Source organism: Populus nigra, chromosome 4 (assembly GCF_951802175.1).
Source record: "Populus nigra chromosome 4, ddPopNigr1.1, whole genome shotgun sequence".
Taxonomy (NCBI): Eukaryota; Viridiplantae; Streptophyta; class Magnoliopsida; order Malpighiales; family Salicaceae; genus Populus; species Populus nigra.
The window spans coordinates 8167157-8186211 of NC_084855.1; the positions used below are offsets into that span (position 1 = coordinate 8167157).

Consider the following 19055-nt stretch of genomic DNA (forward strand, 5'->3'; position numbering starts at 1 on the left):
TCTTCCATGTAGCTCTACCTTTATCTCGACAAAACTAGAAAGCATTTTTAATAGACTATGACGTGCTTCAAGATGACATGTATTTTCTTGCTACTGATAAAATGTCTTGTGAGTTCTATCTGCACTCAGATGGTCCCAATCCCATTGCAGATAAAGGAGGACAGTTGCGGTTAGCAGAGGTCCAGTGTAAGATATGACGCTACACCTTAAAGCTTGAATGAATCAATAAGGCTTGGTTGTGTTGAGTTCGTATGCTTTATCATATGCGTATTTATTTATTCAATTGGGCCGTGCTTTGCTGGAGCCTGAAGACATGACATGTTAGTTGACATATATTTGTGTTTTTAATTTCAGTTTATCCTGCTAAGTTAGAACAATAACACAATGATTTCCTGTCTACACTTTGAAGCTTAATGAAGTACATTTCTGTGGTAGAAACAACTTCATTATGCATACTCTCTTATTAACCTATGATATGTGTTATTGTGTTGTTTCAAATGCAAGTCATTTGTTGATTGTGTTGCACAATCTTGCCAGTCATTATCTGCTGCTTTTAAATTTGAGGATATCTATAGTAGATAGGATTTTCATGCAGCTAATAACCGGCAGAACCATTGCCGTTGTCTAACTTTTTATATTTATCATGTGCTTTAAATATCAGAATCCAGTCAAGGAATATTAATTGGTTTCTATTTCTCATTCCTAAATCATTTTGGACTAGACACTAGATATGTTATTTCCTTCAGCAGTATTAGAATTAGGACTTATACTGGTTTTGTCATTTGCAACATTTTGCCATACCAATTTTATACTTGCATGTTCAAGGGGCTCTTATGCCTTTCTGAAATCATATTAAAGGCCAAGTCCTAGATGCGGCACAGCTTATCTGTAGTCTGTACAAATTGTATCTTCTTTTCCCTTCTTTATATCCACATTATGCCGGATAATTTATTTAGTTAGATTTCCATTCATAAGTCCATGTTTATTAGCACATCCTGCTGATAAATGATCAGAAACATTAAGATTTTCTTATGTTATTAACACGTTTTATAAAACAAAATATATCAACCCTTCAGTGTCATAATGTTATGTTTGCAAGTATAGCTCGTCCAATGGGTGCAAACTTTTAGCTGAAATGCAGAATTGTTAGATGCAGTATCTTTTAGTTGTAACAATCGCCAAAAAAATCCATGCTGCTCGTGGTAACGGCATTGTTTAAAGCAGAAAAGGCAAAGTTCCACATGGTGATTCCTAGTAATGCATCTGGAGCTATCTTTGACAAAAATGCAATGCTTTAAAAACTAGAGATGTGTAAGCTGTTCCACTGCAAGTAGTAAATTTAATTTAACATGTTCGTTTTGATGTATAACTAAATTCTATATGCAAATGTGGAAAATAATACGACGAATCAAATTTTGCACAAACTCGCAAAATGAAATGAAAATCGGTTTCTGAAATACCTTGACTTCAGAGGTTGGGTTGCCCATTTGATGATGCTCGTCTTTTGATTTGTTGTATCTTTCAATGACTGATTTCATGCTGCAAGAGCAGATTCATATTGCATCAGGCATGTGTGTCATGTTCTATGTGAATGCTTTCTGATAACATTTAAGAACAAAATGCATGGAATCACTAAAAGGATAGTTTCTCAATGAAACAGAATGCACACATTTAAACTATATCATTTATATCTTTTCCAGAATTCATTTGAGTTGTGCTGACTATAGGAGTTTAAGCTGCAAGTGTAATATTATCATTTAAGAAACTCAAGTCCGCAAGACTTTAGATCTCTCAACTTGAAATATCATAAAGATTGAAAAATTATCTTCAGATTGAGTTTCTTAAATGATATTACATTCTTGAGAATCATATTACATTCTCCGGCAGAATGAGAATGTTTTTCAGCGGAGCACCATCTCAAATATAATTTTCCAATCTTTATTTGATTTGATGCGGGGTCTCGAATATAAGTTTTCAATTCATTTTTAACCATGCATTCTTTACTGGGATGTGAAAAGGAAGCTCACTTCCTATGGCTTTGTCTTCCCTCATTATTTTTCCTTCATCCGACACTATTGAGAATCGTGTTCAACTGACACTATTGCGAATCATGCCTGAATGAGTTATAACAAACTACCTGCAATTATTCATCATATGGTTGTGCAGAAAGCATAAAAGTGCAATTCTTGGTAAGTTTGGAACTTAAATTCTAATCTTTTGCGAGTTAATTAGGTGGATGTCAGAAGTTTATGGTTCTCTACCTTACTTGGAAAAGCTGCGACATATTGAGGAGTTCGAATCAGGTGGGTTTTGGTGCAATAAAATTTATAGGGCTTTTGTGAGACGTAGGGCTGGTGCGAGACAATTTTAAGGAGAGATGAAAGAAGGAAATATCTGTTGGCAGACGGTATGTAACTGACATCTGAAAATGTGCATCTACCATTTTTTTGACACAAAAACAATAGTAGAATTCCAAGTTTTCAACTTTTTGAACTGTTCACTTCACCCATTCACAAGAAGAAAGGTCATCTTCCAAACTGCTTAATAATGGGCAGCTTTCACTCCTTTGCGGGGATGCACAAGGTTGTGAATTTTTGCTGCTTTCACAGTAAAACAGCAGGGTTTTTTGGGTAACACTCATTTTGCTTCCTGCTAAAAGCTATTCCTGAGCTTTTTCCAAAGTAGTAGGAGGCTTTGTTCCCAGACGCTGCCACAACTGCATCTGAAAAGTTTCTGGAGCTTCATTTAGAGTACCGATCCCTTCCTGACAATTTTGTTGCTTCATGATAACGAAATTATCTTAGCATCAGTTCTATCTATTGCTTCCCCTTGAAATGTCTTCATCAGGGTGATTGATGTCTTAAAACAACTTTCTGGTCACCCTTTAATACCCTTACCGGCAATCTTCATCAGGGTGATTGATGCCTTCATCAAGGTGATCGATTAACCACTATATATGAGGCTGAAATGATTTTCTATCAGGTCTTGATAATTTTGGGTTGAGCAAAAGTGTCAGATGTGACTGAGAAATGGTAACAGAAATGATCCGTGAATCTAATGAATTACACCACCCACCCACAAAACCAAGATAAAAGTAGTAATCTGTAATCTCATCTTGTTTGTTAGATCATATTGATGCATAGGTGCAACTATAGCATGTCATCTTATATCTATAATATTCCCTGAATTAAGTCCAAGGCCAAACCAGTAGTGGATGAAGACACAGGTGGGAAACTTGGGGCTGGATAAATGAAAAGAATTAAATTAGACTGTATTAGTAGTAGACAGGATTACAAAGTAAGAAGTTAAATAACCTCCAAAGTAAAGGTGCGAAGTCACCAAAGCTGTAGTGAATAGTCTAGTGGTTGATGCTGGGTAGCAATTATGTATTTCTGGAGAGTTAGCAGCTGTCCACAGGGACCTTTTGGTTTGTTAGAATAGGTATGCTTGTAAGACATTCGAGTTTTTTATTGATAATTTGGTGAAAGGAACTTAATCCCAGCTCGATGTTTTTTTTTCCTTGTTAGAACCGTATCTGTATTACATTTTAATAGGAAAATTGATTTCGCACACGGCATGTACTACGTAGAAAACTGCCAGTTATTATTTCAAGTAGATGGCCGGTCATAACACGTTTGTTTCTCTAATGCATCATGCATGAATATTTCAGTTGTAACAGTTTTGTCGTGCATTATGTATGGACTTGCAGTTGAGTATTTGCAAACAAAGGACCTTTGACTGAATTTTAGCATCAGGACCAGGGTTACAAAGGAACATTCACAAAACCTTGAATTTCAATTTGTTTGCCATGCATGTCGTATAACATGCTATCATCTTCCAGTTTTCTTAGTGACAGGAAAATGGATAGAAGACAATTAAGCCAATCTCTTCAAATGTCTATATAAATCATGAGAAATTGTCTGATCTCATGCAAAAAGGTGCGTGTATTCTTTGTTTCTATTTTTGCTTTCTTTTCTGTCAAATGTTCTTGGCAGGCAGTGACTGCATCTGATCATATTTTTTGGATGAATGTTAGTTGCGTTAAAATTAGGGCCCAAAATCTAAGTTCATATGAAAGCTGTATATGCTATGCGTTGATAAACGTGTTAATTGTTTTATAATTGCCTCTTTTTTTTGGGTCCTATCCTACCAGATGAGTTACAGTAGTAACTATATTTTTTTCCCAGGCTCTAGATTTGCAGTTTAGTCCTCGCTCTTACCCAAAATTAATCACGTCTACTTTGATCGAGTGGTTTTGGGAAAACCAATTAACTCTCTCATTCTGTTCCAAACAAATAACTATAAGTCTAAAAATCTTTGCATTCTGGTAGTTTGGATTTGATTAACAGTGTTATAGAGTTGTTAAGTTTTACTTGGGTTCTACAGCTTGAATACTACAATAGCACTTGTTCATAGCTCCTCACTCAAAGTTTAAAACATGCAAGCACTTCAATGGTCACACGAAATTCCATACCATAGCCGCTAGCAAACTCTGAATCTACACCGAATTTAATCACCGACTAAAGCCTGTTCAATTACTTGCAAAGTTATCTGACACGTTTCAGAAACTGTGTTTCCTGCTTTAAGAACACATATGCACGCCTTTCACCAACAACTTGTCCCTCTCTCCATCGCTCAACTAAAGGCATCCATCACATCATGAATATCGACGGAGATGAAGAATTCCCTTAACAGACTGCTCCTAGTCCTTGTAACCATCCCTCCAGCTTCTCATTCACAATCACTCTGACACTACTAAGGGCGAACGTTCATTCATCTCCTTGCTTCAAACAATGCTAAAAACTTTCTCAATTTAGATAAAAAAGACTGATTAATTCAATCATTAGCCTTCTCAAAATCTCCCAGTTCCTTGGGAATAGGCTAATGAAGACATGGGATCCTTTCCTACTAGTTCCTTGGGAATAGGCTGAGAGAAGGCGATTGCACAAAAATCTCCCAGTTCTGCCTTCTCATGAGAATAGCCTCTTTTTTGTCAAACACAAGCCGAATAAAAAATATTTGATTGTTAAACAACAAAAATCCCGACCTCAATATCCCGCAAGCTTGGTTTGTATGGTCAGAAAAGTACCTCTAATATGCTTATTAAAGTGGGTGCTAGATATTCTTATAGGTAAACTGATGCAAACAAAAACATTATAAGATAAACAAAAACAACAAATAACATGTTACTAAACTAAAAACTTTAATTTAAAATTATATTTTTTAATAATTCACCATACTAAATAGTCTATTGAAATACAAACTAAGTAGCCATATTTATACTACTAGTATTAAGCCTAAATTGAATAAGAAAATCAAATTCCTAAACCAAATATTTTTAAAATTAAATGGAAAAAAAATACCAAAAACACCATAAAAGAAAATATATGAATAAAAATAACTAAGGAAACAAATATTTTTTTCCAAAAAATATTCTTGCATCAATTTTCTTGAGTTGAAAAGAATTCATTCTCGAGTTAAAATTGTTCTTATTTCAATCTTATGAATATCCAATAAAGATTCCTCAACCTCATTTCTCTCTTCGTTTCGAATGTATAACCATTTTAGGTATCAACTTCAATCCTTGTTAAAATTTATATAAAAAACAACAATGAACAAATTATTTCTCTTCCATTAGCTCCTAGATTAATGAATTGCATATCTCAAATCTGCTTCATTAACATGTATTGTATTTGTAAAACCGTTAAACAAATTCATTTTTGTGATAATAAAAAACTTGCAATAAAAAAATTCAACACAACTTCAATCAACAATTGCTTTTTTGAGCACTTTCTATGTTTTTTTTGCATCCAACCTCTAATTTATTAATAAAGACACCACGTCTATCTCATTATAAACTTGATCACCAAGTTCTCCACAATATCCATCTCGATCAAGAGGTTGCCTCCTCGTATTTGAAAGAGGTTCTCAAAATTGGCCAAGAATTCATGATCACTTTCCTCGCGATCCCCTAGTTTTTTCTTCTTCATCTTCTCTAATTAACGGTATAATTTTTTAATTTGCCTATGCAACTTTATCATTGCTAGTCGACTAGTTAATTTTGTAATTTGTTCTATGTCTTCTACTACTAGTTCCTGAAAAGTTTTTTTTTTCAACGTAGAACTTCATCCCCTTCTACACAAACATGCCATATTATGTGATATTTTTTAACCATGGTTATTTAACAACACACAATTAACTTTTAAAAATCATTAGGATTTGAAACCAACACAAACGAAAACAATGCAAGAAATACAACAATAACAAACAACATAAAATTCTACCAAGTAGAGTCAATGGACCAAAAATTCTAATTTGAAATTTATATTTCTCAATAATTCACTACACCAAGTAGGCTATTGAAATACAAACTAAGAAACTTTATTTATACTAGTTTTAGTTTAAACTGAAAAAAAAATTCTAAACTAAGTAGGCAAAATAATAAAAATACTAATATGAATAAAAATAACTAAGGAAATAAATAATTTTGCTTAAGACTCTTTTTCATCCTAAAGTTACCGAGCATAGTAACAAATGAACTGCATTCTAATCTTGCTCGCACTGAGGTAGCTATGGCGACCCATGTTGAGTAACTCCAGTTTTAATGAGGACCAAAGAATCGGAAAAAAAGTTGTCCTTATTGGCAGACCTAATAAGGACACCAATAAACCTTATTGTTGACAAAATAATTTGTGTTCCTTATTTTCTGACTTTACCTCTATGATTATAGTGGACGACATAATTTGTGTTCTGTTTTTTCTGACTTTACCTCTATGATAATGATATCGTGCATATTTTGAGAGCACTAACAATAAACCTTATTCTGTTAGTTGGTTACAAGCAAGGTTTCAAGGTGTCAAGGCTTGTGAAACCTTTGTGTAAATCTCTTCATGTAATAATTACTGATTTATAGTGCAGGTTTAAAGTTTAAAGTTTAATATATGTGTTCTAAGCTTACGAATAAGTGGGAACATCATGCTTTTAAATAGTTCATAATTTATATTTTCAAGTAAACACAATTTTAAAGGGCCAAAGGGACTTCAAGCAAAGAGATGCCAAGGAGGTTTCAACCTTCAATTTAGACCAATTACAAATTGACTGCTTGACAATTCAAACATCCGGTTTGAAGAACCATAATTAGCTAATGAATTTTGTTGAGAAGAAGGTGATGGTGGCGATATTAGTATTGGTTCGATTAGAAGGTAGTGATAATGATAGTAATAATTGCGGCAGTAATTGCAACAAGCACGATGACAAGGAGGCAATGGTAGCATGCTTGTAGGATACCTAGTGATTTGAAGAGAGAATGACATTGGAGGCCATAACAGTGGCGATGATAGTAAGGGAATGGATGGGTGGTGTTAACGAGAGATTTGAATCTCCATATAAAATACTCTCCATTCCCATAAGGTGAAACTAGTTTTCTCAAGACTAACTAAATTCGCAAATCTATAGGAAAAATGTTTCTGACTGGCCGATTTTTCTGTGTCATCAAATTGTAAAATAATGCGAAACAGTCTTGACGAGTATTTCTATTGTGATATTAATAAGGGATTTTCATATAATTCTTATCTCTTAGTAGAAAATGTTTATTGGATCCCTCTGCTAATATAATACCGCATTGTAAATTTTTATTTTATACCAACTCTCTGTTGTTTCAAATTAAGAATTGATCAATGAAATATGTTGGAAAAAATTATTCACTAGAGCTCTGTATTTCTCAATTGAGTGAAAGCGAAAAGATATTTAGTTTTATGGGTTGCTAGTCGAAAAGTTTGATTTCAAATCCTAAGATTAAAGTGGAAATTAAGTATATTTTTTCTTTTAATTCGAAGATTTCTCTCCAATTGCTAGATATATTGATTTATATTAATGATAATATTATGATTTTAACTATGACTCCCACGTTGGTCTCTAGAAAAATATCTTTAGAATAAACGTCAATTAGTGGACACTTTATACTTAATCAAGTAGTCGTGAAGTTACCTGAAATATTCTAAGGGTAAAAACTCAAGATTTTAGAGAATTAACTAACTATGGAGATATTAGCTGGTAGGATGATGCTTAGAGGTTTTGTTAGTTTGTTTCTAAAGGATGTCTCCCTCTAAAATGTATTGTTCAACGTCAAGTCCTTGATTTTGGCCTATAGGTTTGGTGAGTTTTGGCCATAATATGCCTTTTGTTTTAAAGAGATCAAGTCCTTGTTTGGTATTCTGTTTCAAATGAGGATTGAGCAAAATTTAAAATTTTGTTTTATTTAATTTTTTTTATGTTTTTAAATCATTTTGATGTACTGATATCAAAAATAATTTTTAAAAAATAAAAACAAATATTATTTTGATGTATTTCCGAGTGAAAAACACTTTGAAAAATAACAAGTATTACACTCTCAAACACCCTCTAAACCCCGAGACTAAGCTAGGTAAGTATTCTAACCAATATAGAGACGTTGGTATGTAACCGAGCAACTCAGGAGCCTTTAGCACACAAATCACGTTTTTATACGTATGCCAGCAATAATGTTAGGTTTATAGCAATAAGAACATCTTTTTATGCTTCTTGTTTTGTAAAGAAAAAAATTTACTCAAAAATATTTCATGAATAAATTATTTTCATATCATCTAGGAAATACAATTTTAGATTCTCACACATACTATTTGCACATAAAATAAATATCTTATATATAAAATATATTTAGTTGAAGAGACACATATATAAACATAAAATAAATATAATTTTTGAATAATTTTAAAGTAAATTTCTATATTTTCAAAATAATTATTTTCTTTGGTTTTTTTTCTTGTAACAATAATCACACATTACTTGTATGATTTTTGTATAATTTGTCCCTCTAGAGGAATTGTTACATGCGGAACTTAATTTTTGTTTGTCCTTGTACTCTCGGTGAGTTTTTTCATAGAAGACTTTTTTGAGAAAGATTGTGATTAAAGCTTATAAAATGTTCGACTCTAACTAATTAATGTATGGTAATTAAGTATCAAAGGAGTAAAAAAATAAAGGGAGAAACGAAAAGAAAAATGGTAATAATGGTGAGGAAATAGTATCAAATCCTAATTATTGAAATTCAAACCAATGATTCGGATTTTTCCACCATATGTCATGTCACTCCTAACTCGAGAGGAGTCTAATCCAATCTAAAAAAAACACGGACTGCTATATATATATATATATATATTACATTCTTTGTACGTAGTCCTAAGTAAATGATTCATTTTTCGTCTATTCTAATTTTTCACTCTCTTTGCAAATTACTAACTTGCTGTCATCTTACATTTGACAAAATCCGTGTCTAGCTGTTCATCACATTTGATTAGATTGATAGTGTATAATATAATAATTATTTTTTAAAATATTTTTTATTTAAAAATGTATTAAAATAATTTTTTTTATTTTTTAAAAATTTATTTTTAATATATCAAAATAATCTAAAAACATAAAAATATAGTTTAAAACAAAAACAATTTCAAAATTCTTGAAATTTTTTTTACCAACAGCAGCTGTTAGATGATATATGATTTTTAAGTTTGAAGCATCTAGATTTATACTCTTTTCAGTTCACTTACTAATCATTTTCATACATATAAAGAAACTCTTGTTAATTACAATGTTTTCTTGTTTTCTTGTGAGGATTCATATTGGTTGCTTGTAACTTGAAGCTGAAAGAACTAAACTCTTTTTTTCATCATCTGATTATCTGTTATGAAGAAAGTAAAATAAGTACGTTGAGTTTCTATATATATATATATATATGTGTGTGTGTGTGTGTGTGTGTGTGTGTTAAGAAAACATTAGCAAGGCGACCAAGTCAGCTGGCGTGGACTAAAATTGTGCACTAAAAAATTGGAATTCGCAACACGCTATCGTTCTCCCGGGCAACCGAAAAATGGTTCCAAGACAAAAAAAGAAAAGAATATATATAATTGTTAGCTCACAGTGCAACATTCAACAATATTTGCATTAACAATTTGAAAATCTTAAAGTCACTGAACAAGGATCGAAGGATCCATTATATTATAATCTATATATCCATCTCTTTGTAGCAGACCAGCATAACGTTTAATTATTCTTCACATGAAGAACATTTATTGAGATTTTGCTGCATTCAAGGAAAATCACCGGATAATAAGATGGCATGCAGCAATGCATTCTCGAGAGAGAAGAAAATTCAATTAAATGATCGCAAATGTTAAAATTGCAGGAAAGTAAAAGGAAATGAAAGAAAAGGGGAGGGAGAGTTCAATGTAAGAAATGGCTGTCAATTAAGAGGCTTCGAGATTCCAGATTGAAACTCAAGAGCTCCCTTCGAGGAAATGGTTTAGTTGCCATTAGAACATGTTTTAATTCATTACATTTATTTAGGAAATTTTTATTAAATATGAGCAACAATATGCTCTAATATCATATCAAAAAATCATCTTAATCTAATAGTTTAAACTGTTAAGTAAGGTTTCAATATATGATTTATATTATTTTCTAACATCCTTTTCCTAACAGCAAAGTAGTACTCTTCTTGAGTCGCGAAATTAATAGAATCAAGTCTACTTTTATTCAATCATAGACAATTATGCTTTAATTGCGATTAGATAATTTGTGAGTAAGTTGATACTTTTAATTGTTTTTTAAAAATATACTTATCTTGAAAAAATATCAACTCGAGAAAAAATAAAGTTTTCGAAAGAAAAATGCTTCTTAAATGTACTTTGGAATTTAAGATGAAGAGTTGATTAATACATTAGAATTAGCACCTGATACCAAGGCATTTGATAGAGTGATAAGGAAAAAAAAAATTGCATTATGTGTGTGACGTATATTATTTAAAATGTGGGTGATGAAGAAGACTGGTTTTCAAAAAGAAATTGGTATCAAAATACATAAATTACAGTATCCTATTAAAATGAGGAAAAATAGACTTAAATAGATTCTACTAGTAAATTTTTTTAAATGTTTGATAACGTCGTATTCTCTAAAAGTTTAATTTTTTTTAATTGTTTGGATCGATTTGATGTACTGATTTCAAAAATAATTATTTAAAAATAAAAAAAATTATTTTAATACATTTCAGCATGAAAAGCAACCGCAACTACACTCTCGAATAGACAAGTTTGGTTAGCTATTTTGATCTCTAATATCTAAAATCAAAATCGAGTTAAACCAGGTTTTTTTAAAAAAAAAAACCTGAACAGAATTATCCAATAAAGTTATAAAATTATTCCATTCGGTTAATTTTAGAATTTAGATTAGCTTTTATGGATATTTCAGACAATTCAATTAATTTACTATCTCTAGCGTTATTGTTTTTTAAATAATTTTTTGTGTTGAAATACATGTCAATGATGTTTTTTTATTTTTTAAAAATTATTTTTGATATCAACACATCAAAACGATCCAAAACATACAAATCATATTAAATTTTAATAAAAAAAAATTTAATATTTTAAAAACACGATTAGTTCCATCATTATTTGAGATTTACATCAACGGGTGAAAATGTCTGAAAAACATAACTGGATTTATCCTATTAAAAAGACGTCATGTAAAACACATGGCTATTGAACATGTCCAAACGTCATCATTTGGAAATTCGCATGACTGTATTTTAATGGACTGCTCTTAATTTTCAGAAAGATCCTTGACAATTAAAGAAAGAGAATGGAGGAAATTTACTAACTCTTCAATGGTTATTTTAAAAAATATTTTTATTTAAAAATATATTAAAATAATATTTTTTAAATCAGTAAATTAAAACAATATAAAATTATAAGAAAAACTAATTTAAAAAATAAAAAAAATTCAAAAACACTATTTAAATACAAAAATAAACACGACTGTGATTATTGAGATCATTGCACACTGCAAATTTACCGAGAAAATGACTTTGTGCCATATACCTATTAACAAATGTATCAACTTGGCTTGTAAATTGAGGTTCGAGGCCTCACATTCTTTCTTAACTAATAATGGTTAGTTTATTTCAAGTGGATAAATTTTTATAAGCCATCCATCCACAAGCAATATGATCAGGCTTTTCACGATTTTGCACGTGTTTAAAGAGCCAAATCCAGTCCCCCTCCAGCCTCTTCGTTCTATAGATCAGAAGAGAGAGATATGGCATCATAACGTGACTTGAGGATGGGGATGGCTGACGATCTACAGCAGTTCCTAATAATTGATGAGTTCAATTTTTTAAAAAAAAAAACAAGAAGAAAAAACGTAGAAATGGCGTTAAGTACGTTATAAATTATCATTTTTTAAACAAAATTAACGTGATCAATTAATTATACACCTGATTTTCTTTTCTCTTCTTATTTAGACCTCATCTATATTTTTTTGAGTTTTAAATTCTAAATCAGATATCTCATTCACTTTTTTTTAATGTTAAGTGTATAATTTCTTATGTTCCTTCTTTGTCTCATATAAGATTCTTTAAATGGATGCAATTCAAAATAGTGCCATGATTATGATATATGATATGTAGATTGTTTATTTATCAATATATTTAAGTTTTAATCAATAAAATCTTTACATTTATTGAAAAATTGAAACACAAACTAGGTACCACATAAAAATAAAATAAAAAATCAAAATATTGATACCAAGTTTTAAAAAAAAAAAATAAGGAAATTAAGTTTTTCAACTGCATGCTTTAACACAACACAAAAAATAAACTTTAATAGTAAAAACAAATAATACATGTACTTGCATTAAATAGTTCAAGCACTTGAAAACGTTTGTTGATAATATTTTTACAATACTTGAACTGTACTTTTTATAAATTCTTATTAATATCAGTATCACGTTGCCATCTCTCATCATGACTGTTGCTAGCTAGGAGAATTTTTTTTCTAAATACCATGTGTTTGGCACTCCAAGAAAAACTCACAAAAACTCGGAGAAAATCTTTTGAAATCTAGTGATCAATCAGGTTATGAAAGAGAATGCATCATCAATAAACATTTTTGCCAACCAAGAAAACAAGTTTACAAAATGATGCCAAACAATGTTATCAATTTAATTTTATGACATAAACCATTTCATGATCACATGATATATGCATAATCGATGAATATTATATTGATAAAAGGTAATGACTTGCCAAAATTTAAACTTAAAAGACGTCAGGAAAAGATCTAGGATCCAATAATTTGGGACTTGTTAAGGATGAATAGCTCCTTCTTATTTGACCTGGAACCATTTCATTGCATCCTCGTTTGTAACTCTCTGATGATTTCCAACACGCGACTTGCACCACACAGGAGTAGTCAAGACCGTAAATACCCGTGGAAGGGTCATGCTTGATGCTAAGATCAATTAATGTGCTCTTGGATGTCGAAACCGAAGCAACTAGTGTCACTAAAGCTCCCCCTCAAAAGCTCGTACTCCTTCACCTTCAACCCACTCTTAAGCAGCTGCACATAGCCTTGTTTCCCCTCACAGTCACATATCAAGCAATCTTCTCATTACGCCTAATCCCAAAAGATCTCGCATGCAGTATACCTAACTTTGGAGAAAAAAGGGGTTTGGCCACTGATCAGTTGTTCGAGCATCTTGTGGCACAAGTGAGACTATCTCCACTTTGACCGACGGAGATGTTGAGGACCAGCTTTTGGACCTTGATTCCTCTTACTGGGTTTGTAACTTCTTCTCTGAGGTCATTGTGATGGTGTGTGAACTTGGTTGGTTCGATGAAGGCAGGGCAAAGATAGAGGCAGCGGAGAAGGAAAGGTTGTGGAATTTGTTTCTAGATATATAATGATATTTCCAATGAAAACATGAAATCGGTATTAAAATCATGAGTTTGTTGATTTTATCGAGTTAGAATAATTTCAATATGATTTTATTAGTTTTTAAATTTTTAAAATGATTTTACACGGTAAGTATATATTGAATCGATTTTACGGGTTAACTTGTAATTTTAACAACTTTACTATGAATCACAATTTCATAATATAGGTTTATTATACTTTTTTTTCTCAAATATATATAAAACCCGTATCTTTCCTTTAAGATGCATGTTGAATATTTTTTTGGTAAAATATAAAGGTGAAAAAAAAATGAAAAAACCCATCTATCTCTTATGCAAAGATCAATCTATACCAAGGCCCTTCAAGTTGTTAAAGAATTTGTGATGATATAGGAGTTTACTTATATATTATTTAATTCCTTAATATTTTTTATCTAAGCTCTTTTTTCAATAAGATTATGAAATTAAATGATATAATAGTGTTTTTTTAAAAAAGTAAGAACGACTAAGAATTTAAATTTGATATGGAGAAAATAAAATATAGTATATAGTTATTAGAAGATTATTACCCTTTGATTTTTGTTTCAGGATAAATTTTTTTTATAAATTCAATATTTCAATCAATAAAATGAGATTTAGAAATTGATACAAAGTATGGGGAAAAAACCTTATAAAAATTATACATGTTTTAGGTTAAATATTTTTATAACTACGAGATCTAATAATATTTATATTGAAATATACATATATAATCATATAAAGACTATGATAATACACAAAGAAAGTTATGATAATATAGTAAAATTACGAAACAATTTATTAACAGTGGATTTGTACACTTCTTTTACGAAAAAACATGTTCTCATTATATATGAATAATTTAATAAATAAAATCGCGTTATCTCCATAACGTGGGCAGACGACATGATATAAATCCGAAAGTAAAGAAACGGAAAATCAAAAGGCATTTTACGTTTCTTCACCTCTCGTTACTCTTAATCCTCATCCCAATAGCTCTGAACTAAAAGAGTTACTTTTTCTTGTTTATTACGTGTTTTAGAATTAATTGGAAACCAACAATACATTAATTATAGTAAGGAACGTAACGTTTTTTTCACCTCTCGTTGCTCTTAATTCTCAAATTATCATGTAAAGGATAGCTATAAAGGATAGCTATAGGAGCTAACCATGCAAAGCCACCATTTATTCCGGCCAGATTGTCAAGTACTCTGCTACCACTCATCGTGAATATTTGCACCACGGAGGTTCGAAAGCAAGGGTTTACATATATATATATATATATATATATATATATATATATATATATATATATATATATATATATATATGTTCCATCTTGTACTAACAATCTTAATTATTGGGACCATTATGTATATGAATACTATACTATATTTATTCTTTGTAGATTCGATCAATTCTACTCATCTGTGTGCCTCAAGTATTCATTTATATAATGCGTGACTGCATGTTATCCTTTTCTCATCGTTCAGGGGCGTTAAAAGTATGATGCTGGTTGTTTTTTAAAAAAATTTACATGAAAATGCATTAAAAAATATTTTTTATTTTTAACATAAATACATCGAAATGATATGAAAATATAAAAAAACAATTTGAAATAAAAAACAAATTAATATTTTTAAAAATATTTTTAAAACGTAAAAACAAACATATTCTTGATACTGCTTTTTTTCAGTGTTCAAAATAAGACTAGTCTAATAAAAATCTCATAAGAATATAACATAAAGCCAACAAACTTCATATAATCGCCATTTTTGGTCAAGTTCCTTCAAGTGAAAAACCATTTTCAAAGTCAATTCTTCAACTCTTTATATTGCCAACCATCATCTCGTGAACCACCATCAAACCACGGATGAAAATTTGTTTAACAAATACTCCACATCAAACGAAAATTTGCCAAGAGCTAACCTCAATATAGCAACACTTCATTCGAGACCACATCACTTGTATATCCAAACTACTACACTTACATCACAAATGAACCACGAGCATTTGGCTCAACAATCATTTAACGGGCACGCCTCATAACACTCCATTCGTAGTTTTGTTAGGGGATTGTGCTTTTATTCTGTAAAATAGGATCCTTTGTACGAGGTCTTACGAAATTTCCATACGAGGAGAGGTCCATTTGACTAGAAAATAAGTACTCCAACCACAGTCCAAAGCAGCGTATCCTTTTCTCACTTAATTCGAACTTTCAAATTTGTTTCTCATGACGTCATTCAATGATATATTGCTTTTCTTCGTTGATAGTCGCATTAGATTAGTTAATCCAAATCTCTCCGAGATTTACACTTAATGCCGCTAACAAGGTTATATAATCTCGCCATTTGGAGCTAAATTGACTGACAATCTTTATCTCCTTTATCTTATATATGTTATTCTCACTAGGAAAAGCTTAGACAGCTAATTTTCTTGATCAAGAAAGGGGGGATGTAGAGTTAGCTGGGGAGGCACGATCGAGTAGTTTAAGTAATTGTTAACATCCCAAACCTTATGTTATTGCTAAGAAACTAATTGAGCCTATAAACTCTTAGTTCACTAGTGGGCAAAGAAAGTTTTCTGGTTGCACGTTCATGAATAACGCTTATTAACATTTAGCAAATCCTCGGAAGAAAAACCTTCAAGTCGCACAATCCTCTCAAGAACTCGGATTTGAACTTCGAACTTGAGAGCCTAAATGGATGAGCACGGCAACTTTTGACACGGGAAGAGCTTGATCGATATGTCTAATTTAAGGCAAATACAGCAGTTAATGCCAATTATAAAACCCTCGATACGAAGGTGATGATCATTAACTATATATATTTTCTTAATGAAACTTCGAAGTTCGAACTAAAAATATTTCCAAATTTCTAGTGCTATCCCTGCAGTGTGCTATTTGAGTAACATTAACATCTCTCATGGTCGCACATGTATATTCCTATAAAAAAAAAAAACAGAAGGAAACTCGGAAGCAGATAAAGCACTGTTGCACACATCACAAATCGCATGATGACACAGGTTAACAAAACTACTTTTGGATCAATCGACAAACAACTTCATAAAATCACAATCCTAAGTAGGTAGCTAACTTGATCAGAAACACAAATCAAAGATACAGATGATGATAATACCATTGCATTATCGCGAAAAAACAATACTAAAAAAGTGGTAGAGTAGACAGCAAATACATATATATAAATATATATATATATATATATATATATCAAAGAGATCTTGAAATCTGACCTGGTGCTGGAGAAATCATAGAGCTTGCCGGTGCTAGAGAAGATCATGACTCCAACTTCTGCGTCGCAAAGGATCGCCAGTTCTTTCGCTTTCTTCAACAATCCATTCCTCCTCTTTGAGAAGGTCACTTGCCTGCTTGTCGAGTTATCAATCCTTCTTATCACTATCTTCCCCCTCCCCATTTTCTTCACTTCCAAAAGACCCTAATATTAAAATCATTGTACAATAATCAACAACGACAAAAAGAAAGATAGCGATCCATTTAATTTTTTTTCTCTTCATATATGCGTGTTTTTTCTAAGCAAAAAATAGAAAAAAAAAGCTTTGAAGGGAGGAGAGGATAAAAAGGAAAGAAAAGAAGAAGAAAAGCTTACTTGGAGAAGAGAGGGTGTTAATGGAGACAAAGTAAGGTTTCAGAGACGTCGTTTTGGGAAGGGGAGCACATCAGCAAAGAGGCTATATAAGGAAAGTTATTTCAGGAAGCTGATTTAAAGACCTAAAATACCACTGGTTTTGTGTACAAGACAGCTAGTGGTTTTTTCATTTTCTTTTTGTTGGGTCACGTGTTCCAGTTAGAAGCTGAGAGACTTCAGAAAACAAATAAAAAATAGAGCCGTCTAACGTATGGATCATTGACGTGTGTTGCATACGGATACATAGATCCTATTTTGGGAGTTTTTTTTAAAATAAAACTAGGGGTGAGCATCGGTTTAAATTATTTAATTTAAATTTAAAAAATTAATTAAATTAATTTTTTAAAATTTTAAATCAAATTAAATTAAATTGAATTACAAAACTAAATGGATTAATTCAGTTCAGTTCAATTTTAGATTTTCTAAAACTAAATAAATCAAATATAAATTAATAAGCTTCTAGCTGGTTTAGAATTTTTTAATTTATAATAGGTTTTTAATTTATAGTAAGGTTTTTTTATTTAGTTCAGTCTTATTTTTTAATTGATATTTTTAGTTTTTAAAATCTAAGAAGAACAAATTGAATTTTTTAAAATAAAAAATAAACAAGATTTAATAAATTTTAAAAGTTGTTCAAATTAATTAATTTCGTGTCATAATTAAGTTAATTTGCTCGTCATCTCAAACCTCCTGGTAGGAGTGGAAATTAACCTGTCCTTTGTATTTATGGAATGGCCACTGTGTCCCCCAATGTCCCAAAGTGGCTTTTTTAAGGTTTTGGAGAGGGGGATGCTAAAGTAACAGGAGGCTGTCATTGTCCACAGGTAGGACCAGCTCACTCGCTGCCAAATTGTGACTAATCATGTTTTGCGTGGGGATTAAAAAGATAAAGGGCTATTATTATTTCTTAATTAAATTGTGAATAATGTAGCCATTTGCAATAAACAAATGGATTATCTTTATCTTTTGCATGAAAATGTTAATGTTTCCACATACAATAGAATCTATTAAGTTGGGAATTTGAACAAGGACTTCAAATTAATTCACACATTACATTTGTTATCTTAAGAATATATACCGCATTGAATATCAGCTTTTAATTATTGTATTGTATGCCTGTGTGTGTGTATGTATGGATGTATATATAAAAAATAAGTATAAATATATATGTGTGTGAGTGTGTCAAAAAATCATCTCAACTTAATAACTTAAACTATTATGTGAGGTCTCAGGATATGATTTATATTATTCTCTAACACATCCGCTCAAGTGAAAGTCATTTGAGCTTAAAACTTGCACAGTCTCACATTATCTTATGCTTAATTTTTATCAAATAAATGGGGATGGCGAGATTCGAACCCGTGATCTTACGATATGATTTATATTATGTTAAATATGTTAAAAAACAATCTCGACTCAGTAACTTAAACTATTAGGTGAGATCCCAGGATATGATTTATATTATTCTCTAATAAAATTATTCCAATCTATTTACCAAAAGAATATATATATATATATTCTTTTGGTAAATAGATTGGAATTTTAAAACAATTATAGTTTTTATAAGTTATGTTCTAACTTTATATGATTTTGATTGGACACGCTTTGGA

The 19055-nt window shown here is 31.1% G+C and overlaps 1 protein-coding gene, 1 long non-coding RNA gene and 1 pseudogene across 12 annotated transcripts in view; 1 reads left to right on the forward strand and 2 right to left on the reverse strand.

Annotated features, from left to right (window-relative positions):
• LOC133692907 (uncharacterized) overlaps positions 1–7708 on the forward strand; it is an 18942-nt gene extending 11234 nt beyond the window's left edge. For 6 of the 8 annotated variants that reach the window (XR_009842015.1, XR_009842020.1, XR_009842017.1 and 3 more), the window contains one exon: positions 151–7708. This is a non-coding gene — a long non-coding RNA (uncharacterized LOC133692907). Of the gene's footprint in view, positions 1–129 lie in introns of all 8 variants that reach the window. The other 2 variants (XR_009842016.1, XR_009842019.1) reach the window with 1 other exon arrangement.
• The window catches only part of LOC133692906 (agamous-like MADS-box protein AGL21), a 19715-nt gene extending 2199 nt beyond the window's left edge, over positions 1–17516 (reverse strand). For 3 of the 4 annotated variants that reach the window (XM_062114077.1, XM_062114076.1, XM_062114075.1), the window contains exons 1-3: positions 17407–17516; positions 17033–17235; positions 1461–1539 (exon numbers count right to left, since the gene is read on the reverse strand). In XM_062114077.1, the coding sequence (XP_061970061.1) occupies positions 1461–1539; positions 17033–17214 (261 nt within the window). In that variant the 5' untranslated portion in view covers positions 17215–17235; positions 17407–17516. The remainder of the gene's footprint in view (positions 1–1460; positions 1540–17032; positions 17236–17406) is intronic. The other variant, XM_062114078.1, reaches the window with a different exon arrangement.
• On the reverse strand, positions 11469–16920 carry LOC133692090 (large ribosomal subunit protein uL5-like; annotated as a pseudogene).
• Positions 17517–19055: the final 1539 nt, after the last annotated feature.